Source organism: Schistocerca serialis, chromosome 4 (genome assembly GCF_023864345.2).
Source record: "Schistocerca serialis cubense isolate TAMUIC-IGC-003099 chromosome 4, iqSchSeri2.2, whole genome shotgun sequence".
Classification (NCBI taxonomy): Eukaryota; Metazoa; Arthropoda; class Insecta; order Orthoptera; family Acrididae; genus Schistocerca; species Schistocerca serialis.
In genome coordinates this window covers 236,862,798-236,886,455 of record NC_064641.1, presented here as the reverse complement: position 1 = coordinate 236,886,455, position 23,658 = coordinate 236,862,798, and the positions used below count along the sequence as shown (strand labels likewise).

Here is a 23,658-nt window from a genome sequence, read left to right as displayed (position 1 = left end):
AGGCTGTTTAGGTTTTTTATTGGTAACGCCACCTCTGTATGAAAATCACTGGCTGTGCTGTGTGCAGTCTGTGGCTGCTTTGCATTGTTGTAATACTCGCCATTGTAGTGTTAGGCAGCTGGCTGTGAACAGTGCGTAGCGTTGCGCAGTTGGAGGTGAGCCGCCAGCAGTGGTGGATGTGGGGAGAGAGATGGCGGAGTTTTGAAATTTGTCATGAACTGCTATATTTATATATGATGATATCAAGGTAAATACATTGTTTGTTCTCTATTATTATCTTTCATTTGCTAACTATCCCTATCAGTAGTTAGTGCCTTCAGTAGTTTGAATCTTTTATTTAGCTGGCAGTAGTGGCGCTCGCTGTATTGCAGTAGCTTGAGCAGCGAAGATTTTTGTGAGGTAAGTGATTTGTGAAAGGTATAGTTTAATGTTAGTCAGGGCCATTCTTTTGTAGGGAATTTTGAAAGTCAGATTGCGTTGCGCTAACAAAATATTGCGTGTCAGTTTAAGCACATTCATGTATAATTGTTCAACTGCAAACAACCGTAGGGTGCGCGTCGGAGGATAACCCGTGCCACTACTACTCATTTCCTTTCCCATTCCACTCGCAAACAGAGCGAGATAAAAACTACTGCTATATGCCTCCCCAGGAGCCCTAATTCCCTATCTTCATGGTCCTTATGCGAAACGTTTGTTGACGACAGTATAATCATTCTGCAATCGTCTTCAAATTCCGGTTCTCTTAATTTTCTCAGGAGTGTTCGCCAAAATCAACGTCGCCTTGCCTTCAGGGATTCCCATACGGCTTTCCATAGAATCTCCATAATACTTGCCTTTTGCTCGAACCTACCGTTAACAAATCTAACAGCCTGCCTCTGAACCGCTTCGATGCCTTCTTTTAATCCGACCTTGTGAGGATCCCAGACACTCGAGCAGAACTCAGGAATAGGTCGTACCAGTGTCCTATATGCCGCCTCCTTCACGGATGAACCATACTTTCCCTAAATTATCTCAATAAACCGAAGTCTACCGTTCGCCTTCCCTTCCGTAATCTGCACATGCTCGTATCATTTTTTATCGCTTTGCAACGTTACGCACAAATATTTAAACGACGTGACCGGGTGAAGCAGAACATTACTAATGTTGTATCCGAATATTACTAGTTTGTTTTTCCTACTCATCTGCATTATCTTACATTTTTCAACATTTAGAATCAGCTGCCATTCATCACACCAACTAGAAATTTTGTCTAAGTCATCTAGTATTCTCATACCGTCACTCAACTTCGACATCTTGCCGTACACCACAGCATCGTCAGAAAACAACCGCAGATTGCTACTCATCCTGTCCGCGAGATCGCTACGTATATAGAAAACAATAGCAGTTCTATCACACTTTCCTGGTAGATTCTCAACGATACGCTTGTCTCTGAAGAACACTCGCCATCGAGAACAACATACTAGGTTCTGTTACTTAAGAAGTTCGAGCCACTCACATACCTAGAAACCTATCCAATATTCTCGTCTTTCGTTAACAGTTTAAAGTAGGTCATCGTGCCAAATGCTTTTCGGAAATATAGAAGTATAGAATTTGCCTGTTACCCTTCATCCACAGTTTGCAGTATATCATGTGAGAAAATGGAAAGCTGAGTTTCGCACGAATGATGCTTTTTAAATCCGTGTTGATATGTGGACAGAAGCTTTTCTGTCTCAACGAAATTTAGTATATTCGAACTCAGAATGTGTTCAAGAATTCTGCAGCAAACTGATGTTAAGGATATAGGTCTGTAATTAAGCGGGTCCGTTCTTTTAACTTCCTTATATACATGAGTCGCCTGCGTTTTTCACCAGTCGTTTGGGACTTTGCGCTGGGCGCTCTAACGCTACAACTGACAACATTAAATGTGTGAATGTGCTACGTGTCCACCAGGCTATGCCAATGACAATATGCAGTTGTGAAAAAAATACTGGCGATAACACATCATGTTCGATACAATCTATATTTATTTTTCACCTGCATAACACGATGCGGATTTTCTTGGTGTGTTATGTGAATGGCGTCCTACCAATTTACCAATTATACAGCCAGTACTATCAATATCAGGATTTTGGTGTCCTTCCAAATTGCGAACTGTACTGCCAATTTTACCAATTTTCTGACTTGATACCTCACCAATTTTCCAATTGTACACCCAATGCTGTCAGTTTCCTGTAAATTTAAAATCGTGACACAGCTGACTATTGCAAGACTCTGCCGCTGCAAGAGCGCCTGCTAGGCCCTTATAAACAGATTTATGTCCTATGAAATTGTTTTTTGTTTACACATTGTCTGGATTTTAATGCAGCACTAGCTGACAAATCGATTTACATTCCCTCTCACCATATATATATATATGTAGTGCAATGGGTGTAAATGCAGGTATTTTATATGTGGTACCTTAATATGCACATGCATCAGGGTATTGATTGTATTTTCTCTGCATCGAACATCTTCCCACAAACACTTCACAAATTTTACCAACTGATGTTTTCTGCATGGCCGTATCTGGGCCGAAAAGTAAACAACGCCTGCCTTTATAGATTAGCCTTTTGCGTCCACACATCCGCACTTGAGCACCTGACCAGCTGCCCAGGGAAAAATAAGTATTAATGGCTCACTCTTGCGACATATACATGTGGGTACTATCAACCTAGTTCGAACCCTGCCTCGGGCAAGGATGTGTGTGATGTCCTTAGGTTAGTTAGGTTTAAGTAGTTCTAAGTTCTAGAGGAGTGATGACCTCAGATGTTAAGTCTCATAGTGCTCAGAGCCATTTGAACCATTTATCCAACCTAAAAACATATCATTCGTAACAGCTTTAATTACTAGTCTGCAAATGAAGTAAATTGTGATGTATGATTGTTCAATACACCATTCTCAGTCACCAACAGAAATATCTCCACCTATACACCTTACTCTCTGTGAGTCCATAAGTAAACGTTTAGTGGTGCATAGGAGCCATGTGTGTACAGAAACAGACATCTGTCAACATACTATTGGTTTCACATAAAAAGAAAATGCGTGATTATTCATATTATGCATTGATATCTAGACTACTTCCGTTACTTTAATGTCCGCCTCCGTTTTACGGAATATATTATGCTGTTGTGGGAACAACAGACCGACCAGTGAAGTGCATTGTTTATTCCTTGGAAGAGTAACTGATTTTGAGAGTTCGATGTTTATTCTTCGTTTTTCTTTAGAGCTGTTAATTCCGACTGTTAGCTAACTAAATAAATCTCTCGAAGTATATGTGGGTTTCATTTCTGACCCACATAATTGGTGACCTCGGAAACTAGAACGGTTGAAGTCGCATTAGCATTTTTAGAATTATGTGCGTTAAGCATGGAAGGCGCAAATAATTTTTACAAACCATAGGTGATGAGATCCGGTAGCTGCAACAAGAGATTCAAGTTTTAGAACTATCGACGCTGGGAAACGACAACACGACTGACACGAAGAGATCACAAACTCCAGCGATAAGGTCGCCCCGCGAGCACTCACCCGCGCCGAAGTTTTCCGCGTGCCGGTCCGTTCGTGTCAACTGCGCTGCGCCTACAACTGCGAGCACCTCCATTTACACAAACAGAAATGTGGTTTGCGATCTTAGAAAACATTTTCGCACAAAATCGGATCAAAGAAGACCGTGAACAATGTACGCTGGCAATTAGCAGCTTGGACCAGAGAGCAACGACAATAGTTTCCGATGCCATTCCACAGCCATCTCATCAACAAGCATACCTCGCGCTGTAGACTTCGCTAATCACTCGCTGTACGAAGTTACCTGGGCAGAGGCCTTCACAAGCGCTTTACAAGAAGAAACGCGGGATTTTGGAGACATTTGCGAGAGGTAGCCTAATATCTAATGAGTTGCTGCTACATATCTGGCGACTACAGCTTCCGTTTCAAGTACAGTTGACATCAATAGCGTATCAAGGACAACCGTTGGATAAAGTACGGCAATTAGATGATAGAGCATATGCCACATTGGAGTCAACTACTGTGACATGCATAGCAGCGACAAATACTAGCGTCACAACAGAAGGTGACATACACGTGTTAAAGTTTTTGGACGAGCTGATGCCGAAATGTGTCGCCGCATCTTATCGACACTCACCCGACGTCTCTGGGAACACCGAAAGTTACGGACCACAGTGGAAAGAATTTTCACGCAATTACAGAAGTTGAAGTTCCGGATGGACTCCAATAAGAGGACGCGGTCGCATCGTTCATCCAACCTTCAGCCGTTAGACAACACTCAAGGTCAAGCTATTGCCAATGGTATCTGCTGGTACCACAGACGGTCCGGAGCCCATGCTATAAAATGAACGGAGCCATCTGAGTACCCAAACGGCAAGGGAAGGCCGAATTAGGCGCCATGAACTGCGGCATTCACAAACGACGACGCCGACGTAAGAAGAGTTGTATTGCAGCAACACGCAGATGGACACATGGATAAGATAGGGCTTCCAGTCACGGTCACAGCTAAGACGACGATGCGGGAGCCCTTACAGTTGTTAGGCGTGAACAACTCCAGCATCAAAACGTATGGGTACAAAGATATAACGATAGACATTGGTTTTTTTTTACTCCATACAATTGGAGTTTCGTGGTGGCTGACGTTATGCAATCCATATTAGGTGCTGATTTTCTGTCGCACTTTGCACTGGCTGTAGATTTGGCAACTGCCTGCCTTATAAGTGGGACACAGTGTGACAGGGTAACGATAATTCAGAGAGGTTCTGTGGACAGTGTAATAGGAATAACAAATGATGCAAGTAAACAGCCCACCCCACGTACGTCGGTGCAGCCAAGCTATGTTAAGCATACTATAGTGCATTATATGCGCACGACCCCAGGTCCGCTGGTTTCACGATGCGTCCGTAGAAGTGCTCCAGAACCATTGGCTGAGACTAAGGCGGTAATTGAGGATATGCTCCGTCCTGGTATTATACGGTCAGACAGCCCATGGTCATTCCCCTTACACCTAGTGCGCAAAAGAGACGTCACATGGCACACCTGTGGCGATTCTCGTAAGCTGAACACAATAACAGTCCCAGCAATCTCAGATAAGTACCCGATACCTAATATCCAAGAATTTACCTATTCTCTCGAGGGTACAAGAGTTTTCTCACTGTTGAATTGCCGGAAAGCATTCGCCCAGATCCCGGTGCCACATACCGATGTTGCAAAGGCAGTAGTTATTACATCTTTCGGCTTGTTTGAGTTTTTGTTTATGCCATTCGGTCTTTAAAATGCAGCTCAGACCTGGCAGAGATTCACTGGCGAAGCGTTACAAGTCTTGCCATTTTGCTTCGCATATTTAGACGACATATTAATATATTCACCTGATACACAAGTTCATGACAAGCATATATATGAAATGCGGCAGAGATTGTATAACTATGGAGTGGTACTAAATCAAGGCAAGTGCGTCATGCGCAAAAGCTAGGTAACTTTCCTATGCCACAAAGTCTCGGCCGATGGGACTCAATCTTTGCCTGAAAAGATTGCCACGTTGCGTAAGCTACCAAATGGTTTAAATGGCTCTGAGCACTATGGGACTTAAGATCTGAGGTCATCAGTCCCCTAGACGTAGAACTACTTAAACCTAACTAACCTAATGACATCACACATATCCATATCCGAGGCAGGATTCGAACTTGGGAAGGCAGCAGCAGCAGCGCGCTTCCGCACTGAAGCGCCTAGAACCGCTCGGTCACAACGGCCGTCCCAACTGCTGTCCCTAATAGTGGCCTTCTCCCTCTCTCACTGAAGCCGATTCTTGGTTCATTGTAGCTGTGCACAATGTGGACACTTCGGAGAATGTTTCGCAGTGCTTTCAGTCCCTTGTGTGTATTCAGAAATTTGCAAAATTCTATGAACTTCGTCCAAAGACGAATCTGGAAACCATAACACCTTATTTCCGACACCTTTGTCAGATTGCGTAGTAAATAACCCAGTCGTTTATTACGGAATCCGCATAAAATTGCTTGCACTGTTCATTCACATACACAAAATTACTACAACAACGCAATATGATTCAGACTGCAATTCCCGACTGTGGTGGAATTCTAATCTGGAAAACACCGTATCCATTTTGTGACTATAATGTTCTGAAAATACTTCACGAGTCCTTTAGAACGATAACGTACAGAACGTTCAGGGGTCTAGTTTTCTAAGAAAACCTAGTTTCCTAAGAAAACACGCTATTTGCTGAGACGATCAAGACAAAAAGACCGATTTATGGATATCAGGATCATTTACCTTGAGAGTGACGTAATGATGATATACTCGTGTAAGTACATTTCACAGTCATCAGTGCCGTCTTCAGATGATCGAAACAGTGGAACCGCAGGTTTTTCCAAGATGTACCCGACAACCCAGCTAACTGTTGCTTTTCCATGTCCGTATGCAGCTGGTGTCATTCCTTTTTAGCTACATACTGTTGCTGCTGTAAGGGCTGTTTTCTTGCTGTTACATCGTTTTCTGTTGTTGGAGTCGCTGTCACCGCTAAAGTTTTTCTTGCACACATTTTAAGGGCATTACATACACACCATCCGACCAATCGACCGCCTGACCGACCAACCAGTTTCGTGTGCAGTCTACACACGTCACGACAGACTTCTCTCAACGATTACGGAGGCACCTGTTGCTATCACTGGCTGTGAATTGTACATAGTAATTTCATTGAGGCTATGTTCGACGAGGTGCCGCTTGGCTTGACACATAAAGTGGAATTTGCCTGGGCCTTTTTTATTTCAGATGTAACAAGGACAAGAAAAACCGAGAGAAATACGTTGGCAAAGTAGTGGTTAATCCAAAGAAGAAAATTTATCCACGATCTATTACTTAAGGAGATGGGAGCTGAACGATTTTAGTAATTACCTAAGAACGGATGAAACATGCTTTTCCGAGCTGCTGAACATCACGAAGCATTTCGTAACAAAAAAGAATATAGACAAGTGAGAGGCTCTAAGTTGTGAGGAAAGGCTGTTAGCTACATTACGATTTCTAGCCACTGGCAGAAATTATGAGGTGCAGTTGTATCCCCACAACTACTACTTAAATTTAGTCCTGAAACCTGCATCGTGATTTATAGTTGGCTAAGGAAATTAATCATGGTAAAGCAAAATAAATAAAACAAATGAAGTTCATGTAAAATTTATTTTTGTATGTGGCGTAAGAGATGTCCCCTATAAGATTGTGAGGGATCCGTGATCCCACAAGCATAGATGCTAGTATCCGACATCCAGGTCGATAGTAGACAGGAGTCGATTGTCGAGCACTACACGAGGCAGCGAGACTAATGTTGAGTGCGGAGTAGTACTAGAGAGTGTCGAGGGAGCGGTAGCGCCGGATGGTGGTCGAGTAAATTCACCAGAGTATGACGAGCGAGCACGTCCACCTGATCGTCGTGGGGTTGACACTCACTAATACCGATTCGCGAGTGATATGAAACAAAAGTGATAAGTGCCGAATTTCGTGTTTCGCGTCGGCCAGCAAGAACCATGGATTGCAGTGAGAATTGTTGTGGATGTTAACCATCATCATTGTGTGTGACGAAATACCTAAAATCAGCAACCAATAGGAGATATAATCGTAATCAGATATGTAAGGCGAAGGTAGCAACTGCCTCAGTATTTGTGTGTTAGTAGGAAATATATATTAGTTTGTACATCGCAACCTTTGTGCTCCTTAATAATAGACAAACTTTCAATCATTCCACTATTCAGTTGCAAAACAGCCGCACTCGGTTGAAATATCCCCGAAACCACACCAGAAAAACCGATAGCCTTTCATCCATTAAGCACACGGTCATATAATTATAATAATTAACTGTTTGGTGACTACGATAAATTACACAAAACCCAATAAGGAGTTTTAAACGGGGGTGTTTCATCTTGGCTCCCGTGAAAAGGACAGTTGCAATCTTCGGATCCGAACAATGCTTTATTAAGCACCATTTTTGGTTTCAGTTGAATGACTTTTGCAATTATCGGACAATTTTAGTGCAAGAATAATCCGGCATTGTAGTTACCGTGACTAAAATTCCAGTATTCCAACTAGAAACAGTGTAATATAACATGTATGGTGAAATTAAAAATCACGGGAAAGAAGCACATTATTTCGACAATTAAGTCCAGAAGTGATTGAAAAACAGTAAACATTTTGTTTTCATGAGTTCAAGTAACAAACGAAGTGTTAATAAATAATGTATTGAAGTATGAACACGAAAACCTGCATGAAGTACTGTAACGTTCATACTCTAAGAAAAGGCGCGTTTGTGCATAATCGCGAGTGAACCAGCCAAAATTCCGTTACGAGAGTATCAGGAACATGTTTTCAAGTGACTGTGTAGCCGAAATTGTTTTTTGAGCGGTGTAAATCGCTCAATTTGATGTGGACCCATAAACTGTTACCGCATTCGTGAGTGTTGTCTGTGGCGTAATTGTCGAATGACGTCACCCAGACTGTGAGCGGTTAGCCAAGGACAACACGCCGCGACATCAAGGATTTAGACAGCGGAGATGTACCACACTGACCAGTGACTACAGCGGAGCCAAGTGGTTGAAGTAGAAACAACGACGACGCGGAAAGCGACATCTAGTGGCGAACCCCCGAAGTATACGACGCCTGCGCCACCTACCCGCCGATCAGCGAAGTACGTGACAGCAGCTCCATCCCGTCGCCAACCACCGAACTACGAGACTGCGTCAGCGCGATTCGCCGCGGACGTAAATAGTTGCACACGGCACCATACGAGCTACAACGAGGCTTCGCTTGACAGCTGCCGCTCCGGAGGAGCCAACGCCAACACGACTAGTAGCGTGACTTCAAACGTCAAAACATCGCGACTTCGACGAGCGTCGAGGGGTAAGTGAGGACGAATTGCTGGCGCGAGACTAATTAATATTGCACTATCTTCACAGTGCGGAATGAACTTCAAATTAAATTTGACAATTGCAGAAACTATAAGAACAATATTTTTTAATTTTTTTGCAAATTTGCTCTGAATCATTGTATGGTAATATGCATGTGTTTTAATGCTGTACAGCACAGAATAGTGTCTCATTTGCATTATTTATTGTAAACTACATGTCTTGTAAGTTGTGTGTATGTTACTTTGAGATTTTGTGTATGAATGCAGTCATTGATATTTGATGTAGATAGGCTTCTGTAATTTATGGTGTTCAACAGAGAGGTATATTTTGCCAGTCTGGGTTAACTGAATACAGTGAAGGATTATTTCGTTATTAGCTAATTAGTGAGTGTTTGGGTTACTAGGAGGTTATTTCAATTTTATTTTATTTCTTGTCTGTACATAGTGTATAGTTAGAATGGATCCTGAATTGAAAGATAAGGTTGTGGAGGAGGTAGTTAGAAAAATGGAGATAGGGCAGGAGGACAAGGATGAGTCAGGAATTGGTAGTAGTGCAATGTCAATGGACAGCCCATTGGGTCATTCAACCGGTTACCCTGAGACACCAGTAAAACCTATTGGAAAGGAACTGAGTCTAGAGGATAGAGAATTACAGTCAATAATATTCAAGATGTTTCAAGAAATCAAGAAAGGAAATGAAGAAATCAGGAAAGTAAGCAAAGAAAACCAAGAAAATTTAAGGAAAGGACTGCAGGAATTCCAGGAACAGATGAGAATAACTCTTCAGGAGAGATGACAAGCTACAGGTGAAGTTAGATCAACTCCGAGAAGAGATGAACGACATGAGAGTAGAGATAATTGGAAAAGCTGAGAGAGATGTGAAGGATGTCAAAACTGAGTTGGAGGGGAGAATGCGAGAAATGGAAGCACACCAGAACCAACGGATTGAAGACGTGGTACAGGTGCAGCAGCTGTGCCAGGTTAATGTTGGTAAATTGAGAAATAGGCAAGTGAAATTGGAGGAGGCTGTGGAACATGTAGTCACAAATGAGATCAAACAGCTATAGGAGGGAGTCCAACAGCTAGAAACTAAAACTGAAAAGATTGATAGGAAGATAAATAGTGCCACCTTAACAGTAGGGGAGGGCAAGCTCGTTACATTAGTAAATGCTGATAATGTGTATACCCAGGCCCACATGGGGCAAAAATATAAACCCAAAGGGGCATTGCATCTAGTGATATTTACTAAGTGGTTACGAGGAGTTTTTCCAGCACACTTACATGATGCAGATAAAATTCAGTTCGCAATAGACAGAATGGAAGGTGAAGCTTTCACCTGGGGAGTTAGGAAGAAAGAAGAAGTTACCAGCTACAGTCAATTCGAGGAAGAGTTTTTAAAGAAATACTGGTCCAAAGGTCACCAATGTGCAACACGTGAAGATTAACTGCATCGCAAGCCCCTTAACACCTGGAGAGATACCTTGAGAGAATTTGCTGAGCATGTATGGGAGTTGAATGAAACATTGGAGCAGCCGTTGAATGACGACATAATGATATCAGCAATTAAAAGGAGGTTAAGTCGTAGGATGCAAGAAAAGTTATCTGGAAGCCTGATTAAAGATAAAGACACTTTAATGAAAGTATTGGACCAATTAGAAACTATTCGTGCACAGGAAAACAATCAGATGCATGATCAGAACCAAGGTGGAAGTAATTACCATCAAAGTCAGATTAATGGCCAACGAAATTACAGAGGTAAAGGTGTAGGTAATGGACATAGGAACCATGGCAATGGTCGACAGTTTCACCACAATTATGGGAGAGATGATGATGATAATGACAGGAATTATGAGAGGGGAGAAGATAGACGAAGGTATCATGAGGTACAAATTGAAGAAAGAGAGGTGTAGGGAGCCAGCAACTCTTTTGCTGGTATACCAAGTGGCGACTAGTACACTCCCAGCTGGATGAGACTTTATTTCTTATTTCAAGTTTCACTCCTCTACCATCTTCCTCTATCCCTTGATTAAGATAGTTAGTGTATAATAGTTAGTATTGGTAGTGGTCATCCAAGTAATTCAGTCAGGAACCATGTAGCAGATTTATAGTTGACTTAAAATAAGGATAAGTAGTTACTGTTGATGTAGAGTGTGCGATGTCAAAGAATCAATAAGTCAAAAATCAGCTTAGTGTCAGTACATTGCAAAATTATTAGTGCCAGAAGTAATCAAATGAGAACCAGATCAGAAATCATTATAAAATGTGGTGGGAAGCTAATTGGTCAAACAAGAGTTTGTGTAATCTTATAGAGTTGTTTTATGAGGCATGAAAAGGTCGAAGTGTTATAAGAAAATTGAAGTAATGTATCAGCTTGTAATTAGGATGGCATATAAAGAAACAAATACATGAGAAGATAGTTGTTCAAATAAATGACGTGAAATATGACGAACGGAGAGGCCAAGGAGCCTGGAGTAGTATTTTTATGTAGTTACTGCAGCGAATATGGAGGGTTGATGTAGTTTGAAGATGTATATTTATTTGCAGTTGAAGTTGCTGTTAAGTTGAGGGAGTTATATGTAATGAAGTGTATTGAGTATGAGATGTTTGAAGTATTGAAGTATGTCATTTAGCACATGAGCAATATCTGTTTGCAAGTTGTTTGTGGGTATACATGTTGACCTGAGGTATGCTGAGAAAATAGGGAGTGTAACTTATGAGTAATGAGTAATTCATGTATCCAATTAGGTATCAGAGTCAATTATGGTTATACTTAGGTCAAGCTTTAGAAGCAGAATTCTGGCACTGTGTATGAATAATAAATATCCATATAGCAGATCTGGATTAATGTCAGTATAATAGGAAATATTATATTTTTCATTTGAGGATTAGCGATGGCAGTAAATGTGTGGCAAAATGAAATGATCAGTGATTTAAAATTTTCACTGGGTGATCACATTACTTATAGTGATGCAAATAGTTACATAAGGCATACTTAGTGCAATAATGGAGCATTTAATATCATGGAATCAATTTGTAGAGGTATGAGGGATTGTAAAATAATGGAATAAGTCAAGGTGTAAATGCTATATTTTGTTTTGATATTCAGTTTCACTTGTGTTAAGGACTCAAACGAATAAGTTGTGAATTTCTTCCTTAACTTTAATGTGTGTTGACCAAGTGAGTTATAAGTTAAAGTGATAGTAGTATGGACAGCACGAACCCCGCTGAAAGGACGGCATACCAAAGGGGTAGCTGGCATTCAACTAATTTGTTTTTTTTTTCTTTTTGTTTTTCCTGTAACAAGTTATAATAAATATGTAGTACAATCTCTTGAAAGTGAAGATTTTTGGTAATTGAATGTAAGACAAAGTTTTACAAAAATATTTACTGTGGTATGTTAATTAAGATAGATTGATTTTGTTGATTTTGTATCATGTTTCTGTAGGGGCAGTTTGCTACCGGAGTCAATAGGGTATTATTTGTGATACGATGTAATTTTCAGTATTTGAACCAGAACTTATGTTCCTCATTTTCATTTATATACTATGTAATAATTTTTTCATATTATTCTTTTTCGCCTGTGGCTACAAAGAAGGTTTTTAGGGCGGGGATGTAAGGGATCCGTGATCCCACAAGCATAGATGCTAGTATCCGACATCCAGGTCGATAGTAGACAGGAGTCGATTGTCGAGCACTACAGGAGGCAGCGAGACTAATGTTGAGTGCGGAGTAGTACTAGAGAGTGTCAAGGGAGCGGTAGCGCTGGATGGTGGTCGAGTAAATTCACCAGAGTATGACGAGCGAGCACGTCCACCTGATCGTCGTGGGGTTGACACTCACTAATACCGATTCGCGAGTGATATGAAACAAAAGTGATAAGTGCCGAATTTCGTGTTTCGTGTCGGCCAGCAAGAACCATGGATTGCAGTGAGAATTGTTGTGGATGTTAACCATCATCATTGTGTGTGACGAAATACCTAAAATCAGCAACCAATAGGAGATATAATCGTAATCAGATATGTAAGGCGAAGGTAGCAACTGCCTCAGCATTTGTGTGTTAGTAGGAAATATATATTAGTTTGTACATCGCAACCTTTGTGCTCCTTAATAATAGACAAACTTTCAATCATTCCACTATTCAGTTGTAAAACAGCCGCACTCGGTTGAAATATCCCCGAAACCACAGCAGAAAAACCGACAGCCTTTCGTCCATTAAGCACACGGTCATATAATTATAATAATTAACTGTTTGGCGGCTACGATAAATTACACAAAACCCAGTAAGGAGTTTTAAACGGGTGTGTTTCAAGATTCATTTCAGACTAGAAGAAGAAATATGTGCATAGCAAGCCAAACTACTGCTACATTCAAAGTCTTTATTAAGATGTGTTTTTGGTGCTATAAGCTTATTTCTGTTTCATGGTCATTGTCAGGGTGTATCCGTAATACATGGTTAACGCTGTCACTGTCTAATACCTTGTATTGCTGCGTATCGTAGGTGTAACGGAGACGAAATTGTTATTCTATAGATATGTAAAGTCTCAGCAGTGGCCCTTCGTTGTTGAGCAATACTTGTAAGATCTATTTAATATCTAAAGGTAGCTGCTGTGAGCTATGGTTGCTCCCCCTAAAAAGTTGTTTGAAACATGTTGCAGAGAACATGCGCAATTTTGATGTTGTTTGAGAGCAACCTTGCCAAATAAAATGTTAAGACTGAATTAAGTAACTTCCCCTATTTTATTGAAATTATCATCAGGGGAAACGCTAAAATTGTTTTTTTGTGGTAATTGACTGTTCCATTGGTTCTTGGTAAAATATTTTATATTTTATAACCGGAAAAACACACTGAACAAGTGTAACAGTCTAGTGTTATATTATTTTATTAATTTTTATTTTCGTAAAAAAATAAGTATTGCAGAATATCACATCAGTGTCGTGCGTTTGATCATTCATAATAGCCGTTTTAGGTCCTTTACGGTTAATATCAATTCATTACACTAATATTCAATAACGTTAAGTCGTTTCATTGTATTACTTTTAAGTAAAATATACATCCTTGACTTCTTTCCTGATCCCAGAGATCTTTCTCAACGGGAGACTTAGAATACGTCTAATGTAACACGTAGACGTTACTTGGAAAAAAATATTATGCTGTTACTGAAAGTGACGCATCGACAGGCTACAGTAATAATAATGTTGGTCATTCGTCACTCTGACAAATGATCGCTATATACTGTGTTAATAACAACACTGAAATTAGAAGAGTCATTTATATGGATAGCTTTGCATGACTGGAGTATTATCAAAAGCTCCACGTGCCCTTGTTTGAGTAAATTATGAGATTAGTGTTGCACTATTTTTTTGTTTTAGCTCTTTCGTTTGATTTAAGTTGGCTGATTCTTGAAAATTACATGTGTTCTGTTCCATGGCAGACGTCGGTCATCTCCAGTGGGCGAAGCACTTCCTGCAGAGGATCCGTAACAACCATGGTGACATGCCTAAAGACGTGGAGGCGATTGTCAAGGCCATACAGCAGCGCATCTTATCGCTGTACGCCGACCTCAGCAAAATGACGCCATACAAGGACCCTACCTGCTGCAGTTCAGAACCAGAGTGCGTTCTATACCATAATCTTTGTTCACCACGCCGAGAGTTTTGTTTAAAGTACAGGGTGTTTCAAAAAGGATTCATCCTATTTCACAGGACTACACCTTGTATATGAATGAAGATGGAAACTTGGGTTAAGTTTTAATCTACCGACACTAAAAGTTTGCCTTGGCGCCGTTAGTAAGTTGTTTGTTCAAGGATTTGCTGGTAGGGGTCTGCCTGGTGCTTCTAGAACCCTCGTTCATCACCCTTTTCCACAATTGCGACAACATGACGAAAATTTCATTTTTCAATAGGACAGATCCCTACCGCGTTGGCACCTGCACATAAGAGCACTTCTTAACGTTCAGCTATCTCAAGGAAGGATAGGCCACAAGGAGCGTATGGGTCCTAAATTGCAGCATTGGCCTACAGTCGGCCAATTCCATATAATGTAATTTTTTATGAGGGTTTGTGAAAGCGTCCGTGTATGTGCCTTCCTTTCCAGCAACTTCATGTGAACTGTGAGTCCAAATGTCTGCAGCAGTGAGTGCATTGACGCCACGAAAGCTCGCAGCAGTATGGGACAGGTTTTGGAGGTTTGTCGCGCGTCTGGTGGAGAACACATTGGACTTTTATAAAAGGGTAATGAAAACTTTGACCTTAAACGAAACTATAAAAACTATATCATTATTTTACGGGCATGCATGTAAAGGATACATTTGTGAATTCGGTTGGTTCTATAGAAAATATAAAATTGTAGATCCATGCACGTGTTGGAATTCACTCCATCTTCATTCATATAGAGGATATAGTCCGTGAAATGAGATGGATCCTTTCTAAACATCTTGTACCGTTGTATACTCAATGTTGTATCACATTTTATTGCATCAGTAGACATCTTCATCCACAACACAGTAAAAATTTTCCCCACAGCTCTAACGCATTTAACGTTTCGTCATATACACTGATCATCACTTTATGATTTTGTGAATTGTTATCTGTCCGATGAGAGCCAGTTGATGACTGTTGGCTGAGAGGAGAGTATTGTGTTTTACACGAATGACTTGCACAGACGTCCATCAGACCAACATGGAGGTGAAGCAGCCAAGCTTTAGCCGGGTATTATAAATGAACGACGCTCACCATCTACTTCGCAATATTACAGTAGGATCTGCCATCGCACTGGTCAGCTTTCGGCCAACGACCAAGCAATGGGTTCATCAATCAAAGCAATAGCTTACGATTACTCCCGGTTCTCGAATACCTATCTCAATAAGAGTGAAATTTAGACAACTGTGTCCTGTGGTGTAACTAAACATAAACTTCTTTGGACATTTTTGGAACGTCCAATGCTGCGCGCCGAAATCCACACTGAACTTTATTCTGTGGAAGGAGAGTCATGCAGAAGAGAGGGACAACTCTTATCAGTGACGACTTTTGTGGACGGGTTTTGGAAGAAAATCAAACCATGGTTCACCGAAATGTGTAGTGTGACACAGTACCAAGCGTGGGAGTTGTAGTGTGCATGAATTACAGGCTAATTTACTTTGTAGCTGAGAGCTTTCATTTTGTTATTGTCCGAAAACGGCAATATATTATTTGGTATCGTAAGGTGCGTACGAGAGCTGCATCAAACCAGTCTCAGGACTGAAGACCACAACAACAACAACAAGGTGCGTACATTCATTCACTGGGCTCAGTTCGCTGTCATCCATATGTAAAGAGCTGCAATTGATCAAGAAGAGCAGTTATGCCACACAGTTAGTTTCGACACTGGTAATTAATGTGACACAGAGCGTATTTGTTGTTCATGTCGTGAGAGTTCGAGGTGTCAGTGGAAACTGAGCTCACAGTGTGTGGGAAGCAAGTATAGCTTTCCCCGCCTCTCTCGCAAGTACAGGGAGATACTCTGTAATCGATCTACGCCAACGAATGGTTGTCATTGTGAAAGAAAGGGCCTCTTTTGTCAAATCCACACCCAATACCTCCGAATGATGTCACTTTCATTGCGCAATCATTATAAAGTAATAGTAATTGTTTACTATCATTGTACAGTAGTATATGCGAAAAGATAACAATCGGTAAATTTTCAGAAAGATGAAGTAAACATTTATGGAGTTACTGCAATATGTTTAATGCTTTTTACGAGTGGCTAGAAGAAAAGGTAGTAACTCCAAATTTGGCGTAAAGCTGTTTCTTTTTTACGCACAGTAAGCTCTCATTAGGTTGAATTACCTTTATCCACAATACTGGCTGAGTAATTTCATGCAGAATTCTAATATGTCGTAAAGTACAGAATGGATTGATGAGTTACTGCTTCTGGATGTTGTAACAAATATTTTACCCAAAATACTTATTTAAATTATGCTTTCACAGTAAGCAGGCATCCGCGACACGTATTTCAAAAATTCTGTTCATTTTGTTTTGCAATATATGCAGATAATTTTTACTGGAATTCAGTAACGAAAATATCCTCTACCGGTAAAAAATCATTAGATCACAGTGAAGTTCCAAATTGACAGGTAATGATCAATTTTAATCGTCAAAGTGGGCGCAGTTAAAAGAGGAAGGCACTGTAGCATTTTCTATAGCGGCTACTGCGTTGTACTTATGGTTCAATGTTTACCGAGGAGTTATTGCTTGCTATTCTGCGTTATGGTATTTATTTATTACATGTTATGCTTCAGTATGTATACTTGCAGATAAAGGATCATTACTTACTTTGTAAGTCACCTACTTGTGGTCCTGCTGTCTGTCAAGCAGGACCACGGACCTCTTATGCAGGGTCTTCGGAAATTCGCGTCATAAACTTCTAGGACTTGTACAGGGAACTGAGTAGACAATATTTTGAATTGGAACCCATGTCTGGAAACATACCGTTCCCGTGCTACAGCCATTTGAAAACGTATTTGCTAGGTAGCGTTGCAGCAGGGTATTCATTGTGAGGGGTGCTTTCGTCGGAGTGGCTGATGTCATTTGACATCTGCGCTACCTCTCTGACCTGGTTCGAGCCTCATTGACGTGTCTGTGAGTAGCAGAACAACAAGGTTGAGTACACGTTTGCAGACTACACCGACGTGACCCTTCTCTATGGCGATACTGACTGTAATGGAAAAGCCGCTCGTTGCCTTTATCAAGATCGTTTTGCATAGCGTCGACTCCATCTCATGCCCATATCGACACAACTACGCAACGGCTTCGAGAAAGGTGTACCTTCACCGTCAGCAGGCGTAACTGTCGTGCGCCGCACTCCCCATTTGGAAGAGGCTGTACTGCATCAGGTTGAAGAGAACCCGTCAGTGGGTACACGAGAAATTGCACGTACAATGGATGTTGCTCCGAGCACCGTCTGGTATGTTGTGGATGGCCAACAACTACTTCCATACCACCTCCAACACTCCATACCACATCTAACACTTACAGACACGTGAATTAGGCTCGGACCAGCTGAGAGAGGTAGGGCAAACGTCAAATGACATCAACTAATCCGACGTAAGCACTCCCACCATGACTTCCCTGTTGCAAACCTGTCTAATAAATATTTTCAAACGGCGGCTGTAGCACGGAAACAGTACGTTTCCGGACCTGGGTTCTGTTCGAAATCTTTGTACTCACTGCCCTCTACAAGTCATAGAAGTTTAGAAATGGAATTTCCAAAGAGCCTGTATTGCACTAATTATACCTAACCTTTCTTAGGCCATTTACCCTTGAGTGTAACCATATATTAGACAGAACCCCCCCACCTTCCCCCTATCACCACTCCCCCCACACCATCATCAACTTTGGCACGTAACTAAACTACAGAATGAAAGAGAACTTTCTTTGAACACTTTTACTTTAAAAATAGTGAAAGATGAATGATGATTAGTTTTGTAGGTGTTTTATGAGGCCACATATTAATGAGTCAATGAGACAATTGCTAACGCTTTTGTCTGGTACCCGTTTTTATATTTCAGTTGTTCTCAGTAAGTGCACATCATAAATCATGCTTCAGATCCATTCAATTACTTGTTTTAGCAACAATATCGCTGTTCAGTCCTTTACTTTGCTGTTGCTTGTTTTTATTTTCACGTCAATAAACCTTGAATCGCACATTTCTTTTCCACGTGTCATATGTTGTCTCCTGTGATATATATATATATATATATATATATATATATATATATATATATATATATATATAGAGAGAGAGAGAGAGAGAGAGAGAGAGAGAGACAGAGAGAGAGAATGAACTATGAAGCAATTCCCAGTGCATTGCGATTACTAACTACTATTTCTTCTCAGATAAGAAAGCTAACTAGCAACAGTGAGCGTAGGCACTTGTTACATAACATACTTCACCTGCACTACTGCTTTGCCTAGTGGCACTTGCTTCACCAGCACCTCCATTTAAAATGAATCAAGTTAAAATTTGTACACTATACCTACTATTTGTAAATCATTTGATTGCTGGATTCCTTAATTCTGCACTATCAGAAATCGGAAGACTTCAGGTTGTTGACGCTCTGTATCTGATCGCTCTATTAATAATAATAATTAACAATAACACTGTATACAGCGCTATAGTAGCCCTTATACAGGGTGTCCCAGGAGGAATGGTCAATATTAAGGGATATGACAGGAATGGTCAATCGAAGAAGAAAGGTATAGTAAGAGTAGGCTCTAAAATGCACACCTCAAGAGCTATGACCACTTTTTCATCTTCATTACTGTGAAACAAATCTCTTTTATTGCAAGCTTCTTGCCGTCCATGTTTTGGAAGAAGAAAGTACAGAACAAAACGAGAAAAAATTGTTTAAGGCGCATGACCTATAGAATGGGTAAGTTACACCATATAGGCAATGGCTCTGTAATGGAGATGCGTTTCATAGTAGCAAAAATGAAATATGCCCATAGCTCACAAGATACGCACTTTACAGCCTATGTTTAGTGCACTTTTTTCTTGTTTTCATTCATACTACCACCTCTCAAAATATGGAAAGCAACGAGCTTGGAATAGAAGAGACGTGTTTCACAGTGTCGAAGATGAAGAAGTGCTGTTAGCTCTTAAGGCATGCATTTTAGATTCTACGTTTATTATACGTTTTTGCTTTGGATGATTGTTCCTATCATATCCCTGAGTATTAACCATTCCTCCCAGGACACCCTGCATGCTGCTGTTGTGCTGTCAACTTGTTTATTTACATGTTTCGAAGTGAGAAATGAAGCAATTTGTGGTCTATTGCAGAAACTATAGATACAACTTGGAGATGGCATTTTCGTGAGATATTTAGCATTTGTTACATATATGTCTCACTTTCATCATGTTCAACGTATGGTACAAAGCACAAAGTATGTGTGTAGTGGATGGGATATGTGAGAAACCTGTAATCTCCATAAGGCTAGTAACTGAGAAAAAAATAATTATTTATAGCTTTCATGGTCAGCATCAGTCACACAAGCTGTAATAATAGTAAAGATATTTTGAAAATAATTTAGTTTCACCACTGAATCACAATCAAACTCTTTTGTTTTTACCCCTCATAAAATTTCCTTTTACCGCTCAGGCCGTAATTACTCCCTGGTTGAGAACCACTAAATTAAATTAGATGGAGGAACTCTGACTGTTGACTATTTTCTGCAGTGTCGTCCGTGTCAAATACTGCGTTGCAAGTGGTTTTAATAACGTGTGAGGGACTCATTGAGTTTATTGTTGAACTCTGCAAAAATACGTTATAGATCAATATACCAGTCAATTTTTCCGAACTTAACTATGGCTAATTCTGTAAGCCAGTGTTTAGAAAGGAAATTTTTTATTATTTCAGTTTTAAAGTGCATACCGTGATCGTAAAGGTTTTTCAGAATACGTTGCAGATGTACTCCGTGAACCACCTTACTGTGATTGGCGGAGGGTGCTTTGTGCGCCACCGTCATTCCCCTTTTTCCCGTCCCGAAAGGTTCACAGGAAGAACGATTGCTTGTGAGCCACTGAGTGTCCTCGAACCTCTCTAGTTTTTTCTTTACGGTTTTTTCTCGAGATAAGCGTAAGAGGAAGCAACATATTGGTTTACTCCGCTAGAAACGTACGATTTTGGAACTTCAACAGTAAACCTCATCGTGATGCCTAAGTATGTCTTGCATCGCCGCTAGTGGAGTTCACTGAGCATCTTGGTGACGCTTTCTCGCTTACTAAATGAATCTTTAATGAAACGTGTTGCTCTTTATTCATTCTATGCAACTGTGAGGCGTGAGGTTCCAGCTGAACAAATTAACTTTGTAGATGGACTTATCTGACGCTGCAGCTATATCCAAAGCTATTTCTGAGTGAGCAACCCACCGTGTAATCTTTCTTAATAAGAAATGTTGATGGTATTACTCGTGCCAAATTTGTGTTGTTGTACTGAAATGCTAATTATTTGCTTATCCAGGCAGAATGTACACTTCATACCAATTTGAAGTCTCCATGGTGTTACAGTCGTAATGGCCATCAGCAGTGAACATAAAATAATACTAACTCACATCCGGATTCAGTTCGTCTCCTATATTATGTTTCATTTTCGTGTTTTTACAGATTCTTCTTAAAGATCCATCTTCCATTATTCGATTCATTATTAAAATACATACACTATTCTGCAATCGTTTCCAGAGGTATGTTACAGATTTCTGAACTCTTGCATAACGCATCTCATACCGCATTTTCCTTTCCCTGGTATGTTGTATTTCAATATCAAGCTGCTGCAGACACATTTCTTTTTACATTTTGCTCAATGTGTGTTTTTCGCGCTGACACTCCATGTTGTTTGAGACGTTGTCGCTTTATTTATGTGGATACGATGTTGTTTGAGGCGTTATCGCTTTATTTATGTGGATACTTCTCTTGGCGCTAGCGAGCTTGTTGCTTGGTAAAAAGTCACGTGACTTAGCTGTACGATCCTGAACGGCTGTGTGAACAATAGTGGGAAGGCTATAGTGACTCTGTGACAGATATGACCTTTGACCTGTGGCCTTCGAGTTGTCTGCATGCAGCAAGAGGGGCAATGACCATTGACCTATTTCATATTTATCATATGACAGCAGTGATCTAGAATCGTCCGCTTGGCCTTGAATGCATGGTAGAAGGTGCTTCACATTGATGCTGCAAGCATCCTATAGACATTTCATGCTTCACACCGATGTTGCATACAGATGTGCTTAATACTAATGTTGCATCGCGGAGGATGCATCCCACGCCAAGTTAAATGGCAAACAGTGCTTCCTATCAATGCGCGATGTGAAGCATCCTTCGAAGACATTCTACGTTGCAGAGCGTACTTCCTACCACAGTTGCATAGTGAGGGGTGCTTCTTACCAATTTTACGTGGCAGACGGTGCATCCTACTGACTTTGAGTGACAGAGAGGGTTCTGGATGCCAAAATCGTAGAAAATAATCTTGATGTAATTTTAGTTTTACTATATGATTCGTTGACTATTCTTTTAAAGTTTTAAAATTATCTTCAGCTAATTTATAAGATAATGCAATTTCTTATATTTACATATACTAATATGTTGTCAGTGTGGTAGCAACCTTAATACATCAAAAACGATCTGCTTATGTGTTCCAAAAGTACTTAGGTATTCATTGTTGGTGAACGTTGTTCATTTAAGAGTTAACATCGCGTGTTCCGACCCTCTCCTTAAGCAATCTGTGTGGTGATCAAAACTCCATGGAGTACTTGTTGTGATGTACAGGCATCTGTCTCTGAACTCCAACCGCCGCACGCCACACCACGAGTACCTCAAACAAATATAACGCAACTCAAATGAGTACCTCAAACAAATATTAACGCAGCACAAGTAAATAGTTGTTCTAACACATTATGTCCTATGGAATAATAAGCTACGCAGGCAGTAGTCAAATGTGTATTTTAAAAAAGGAAACGTAATCTATAACATAAAATTAACTAACAACATGTTCATTGATTTACAGACGTTGATGCTCTATATTTTATTGGAAAAATCTCGAAATTAACTACGAAAGATTCTGTAACTCCACACCACCAATTTTGCTTGACAGAGGGTGCATGGTGGAGATTTCTTCTTACCAGTTTTATTCAACTTTCGACTTGTCTGAGACTTTGCTCATTTGCAGATATGTGACACAGCTTCATCAGCAGAACACGTAAGTACACATACACGCACACAAACACACACTTCGCACTCCACTCAGTGCAAGGCACTACAGACCAAAAATTAAGGTCGTAATGAAACCGGCCAAAACAAAACGGCCAATCAGTATTTATACTAGGGTTAGTAGTCACCTTGTTCTCTGTGCTTCACTTGGCAATGAGTAAAGTTTGATCTCTGTACCCTCATTTGATGCTCAGCAGAGTGGACACTCAAGTATCACAAAGTATTTCCTGTGTTTAAATGGCTGTATTATTTATCAGAATACAAATGATACACTTATTGGCACTACTGTTATAACTTGGAGGGTGAGGGACACTTTACATTGACAGTAGTTCGATCTTTGACCCAACCAGATGCAGGGTGTAGTGCTCCCACTAATTTAATATTTCCATGTCTAAATTGTCTGTGTTATTTATTTGATACACATGGCTCACGTATTGGCATTGTGATCTAACTTACATGTTAAAGCACACTTGGCATCACCAGTAGCTTGATCTTTGTCCCCCACTTGGTGCATGGTATAGTGAACCCTCAAATTAAATATTCCAACGTTTAAATTGTCTGCATTACTTATCCATACACTCATGGCTCGGTTATTAGCACTATAGTTATAAATTACGGGTTAAGACACATTTTAAGTGCGTATTGAACTTCGCTCTGCACTCGGTGCAAGGCACTACAGACCAAAAATAAAGGGTCGTAATGAAACTTTCTGGCAGATTAAAACTGTGTGCCGGACCAGGAGTCGAACTCGGGACCTTTGCCTTTAGCGGGCAAATAATTTACCCAAGCTCGACTCTGACCCGTCCGTACAGCTTTAATTCTGCCAGTACCTCGTCTCGTACCTTCCAAACTTCACAGAAGCTCTCCTTCAGACCTTACAGAACTAACACTCGTGGAAGATAGGATATCCTTTCTTAGAAGAATCAGTAAGTGACCCGTATTTATTTTGTAGTGTTGTATAACAGTTTAGAAATGAAAATTTTAACATTTTTATATT

At 40.5% G+C, this 23,658-nt stretch overlaps 1 protein-coding gene across 1 annotated transcript in view; it reads left to right on the top strand.

Moving 5' to 3' along the window:
• Positions 1-23,658, top strand: part of LOC126474377 (uncharacterized) — a 160,615-nt gene that overhangs the window by 61,959 nt on the left and 74,998 nt on the right. Inside the window, exon 3 of the mRNA XM_050101844.1 lies at positions 14,356-14,536. Within this exon, the coding sequence (XP_049957801.1) occupies positions 14,356-14,536 (181 nt within the window). The remainder of the gene's footprint in view (positions 1-14,355; positions 14,537-23,658) is intronic.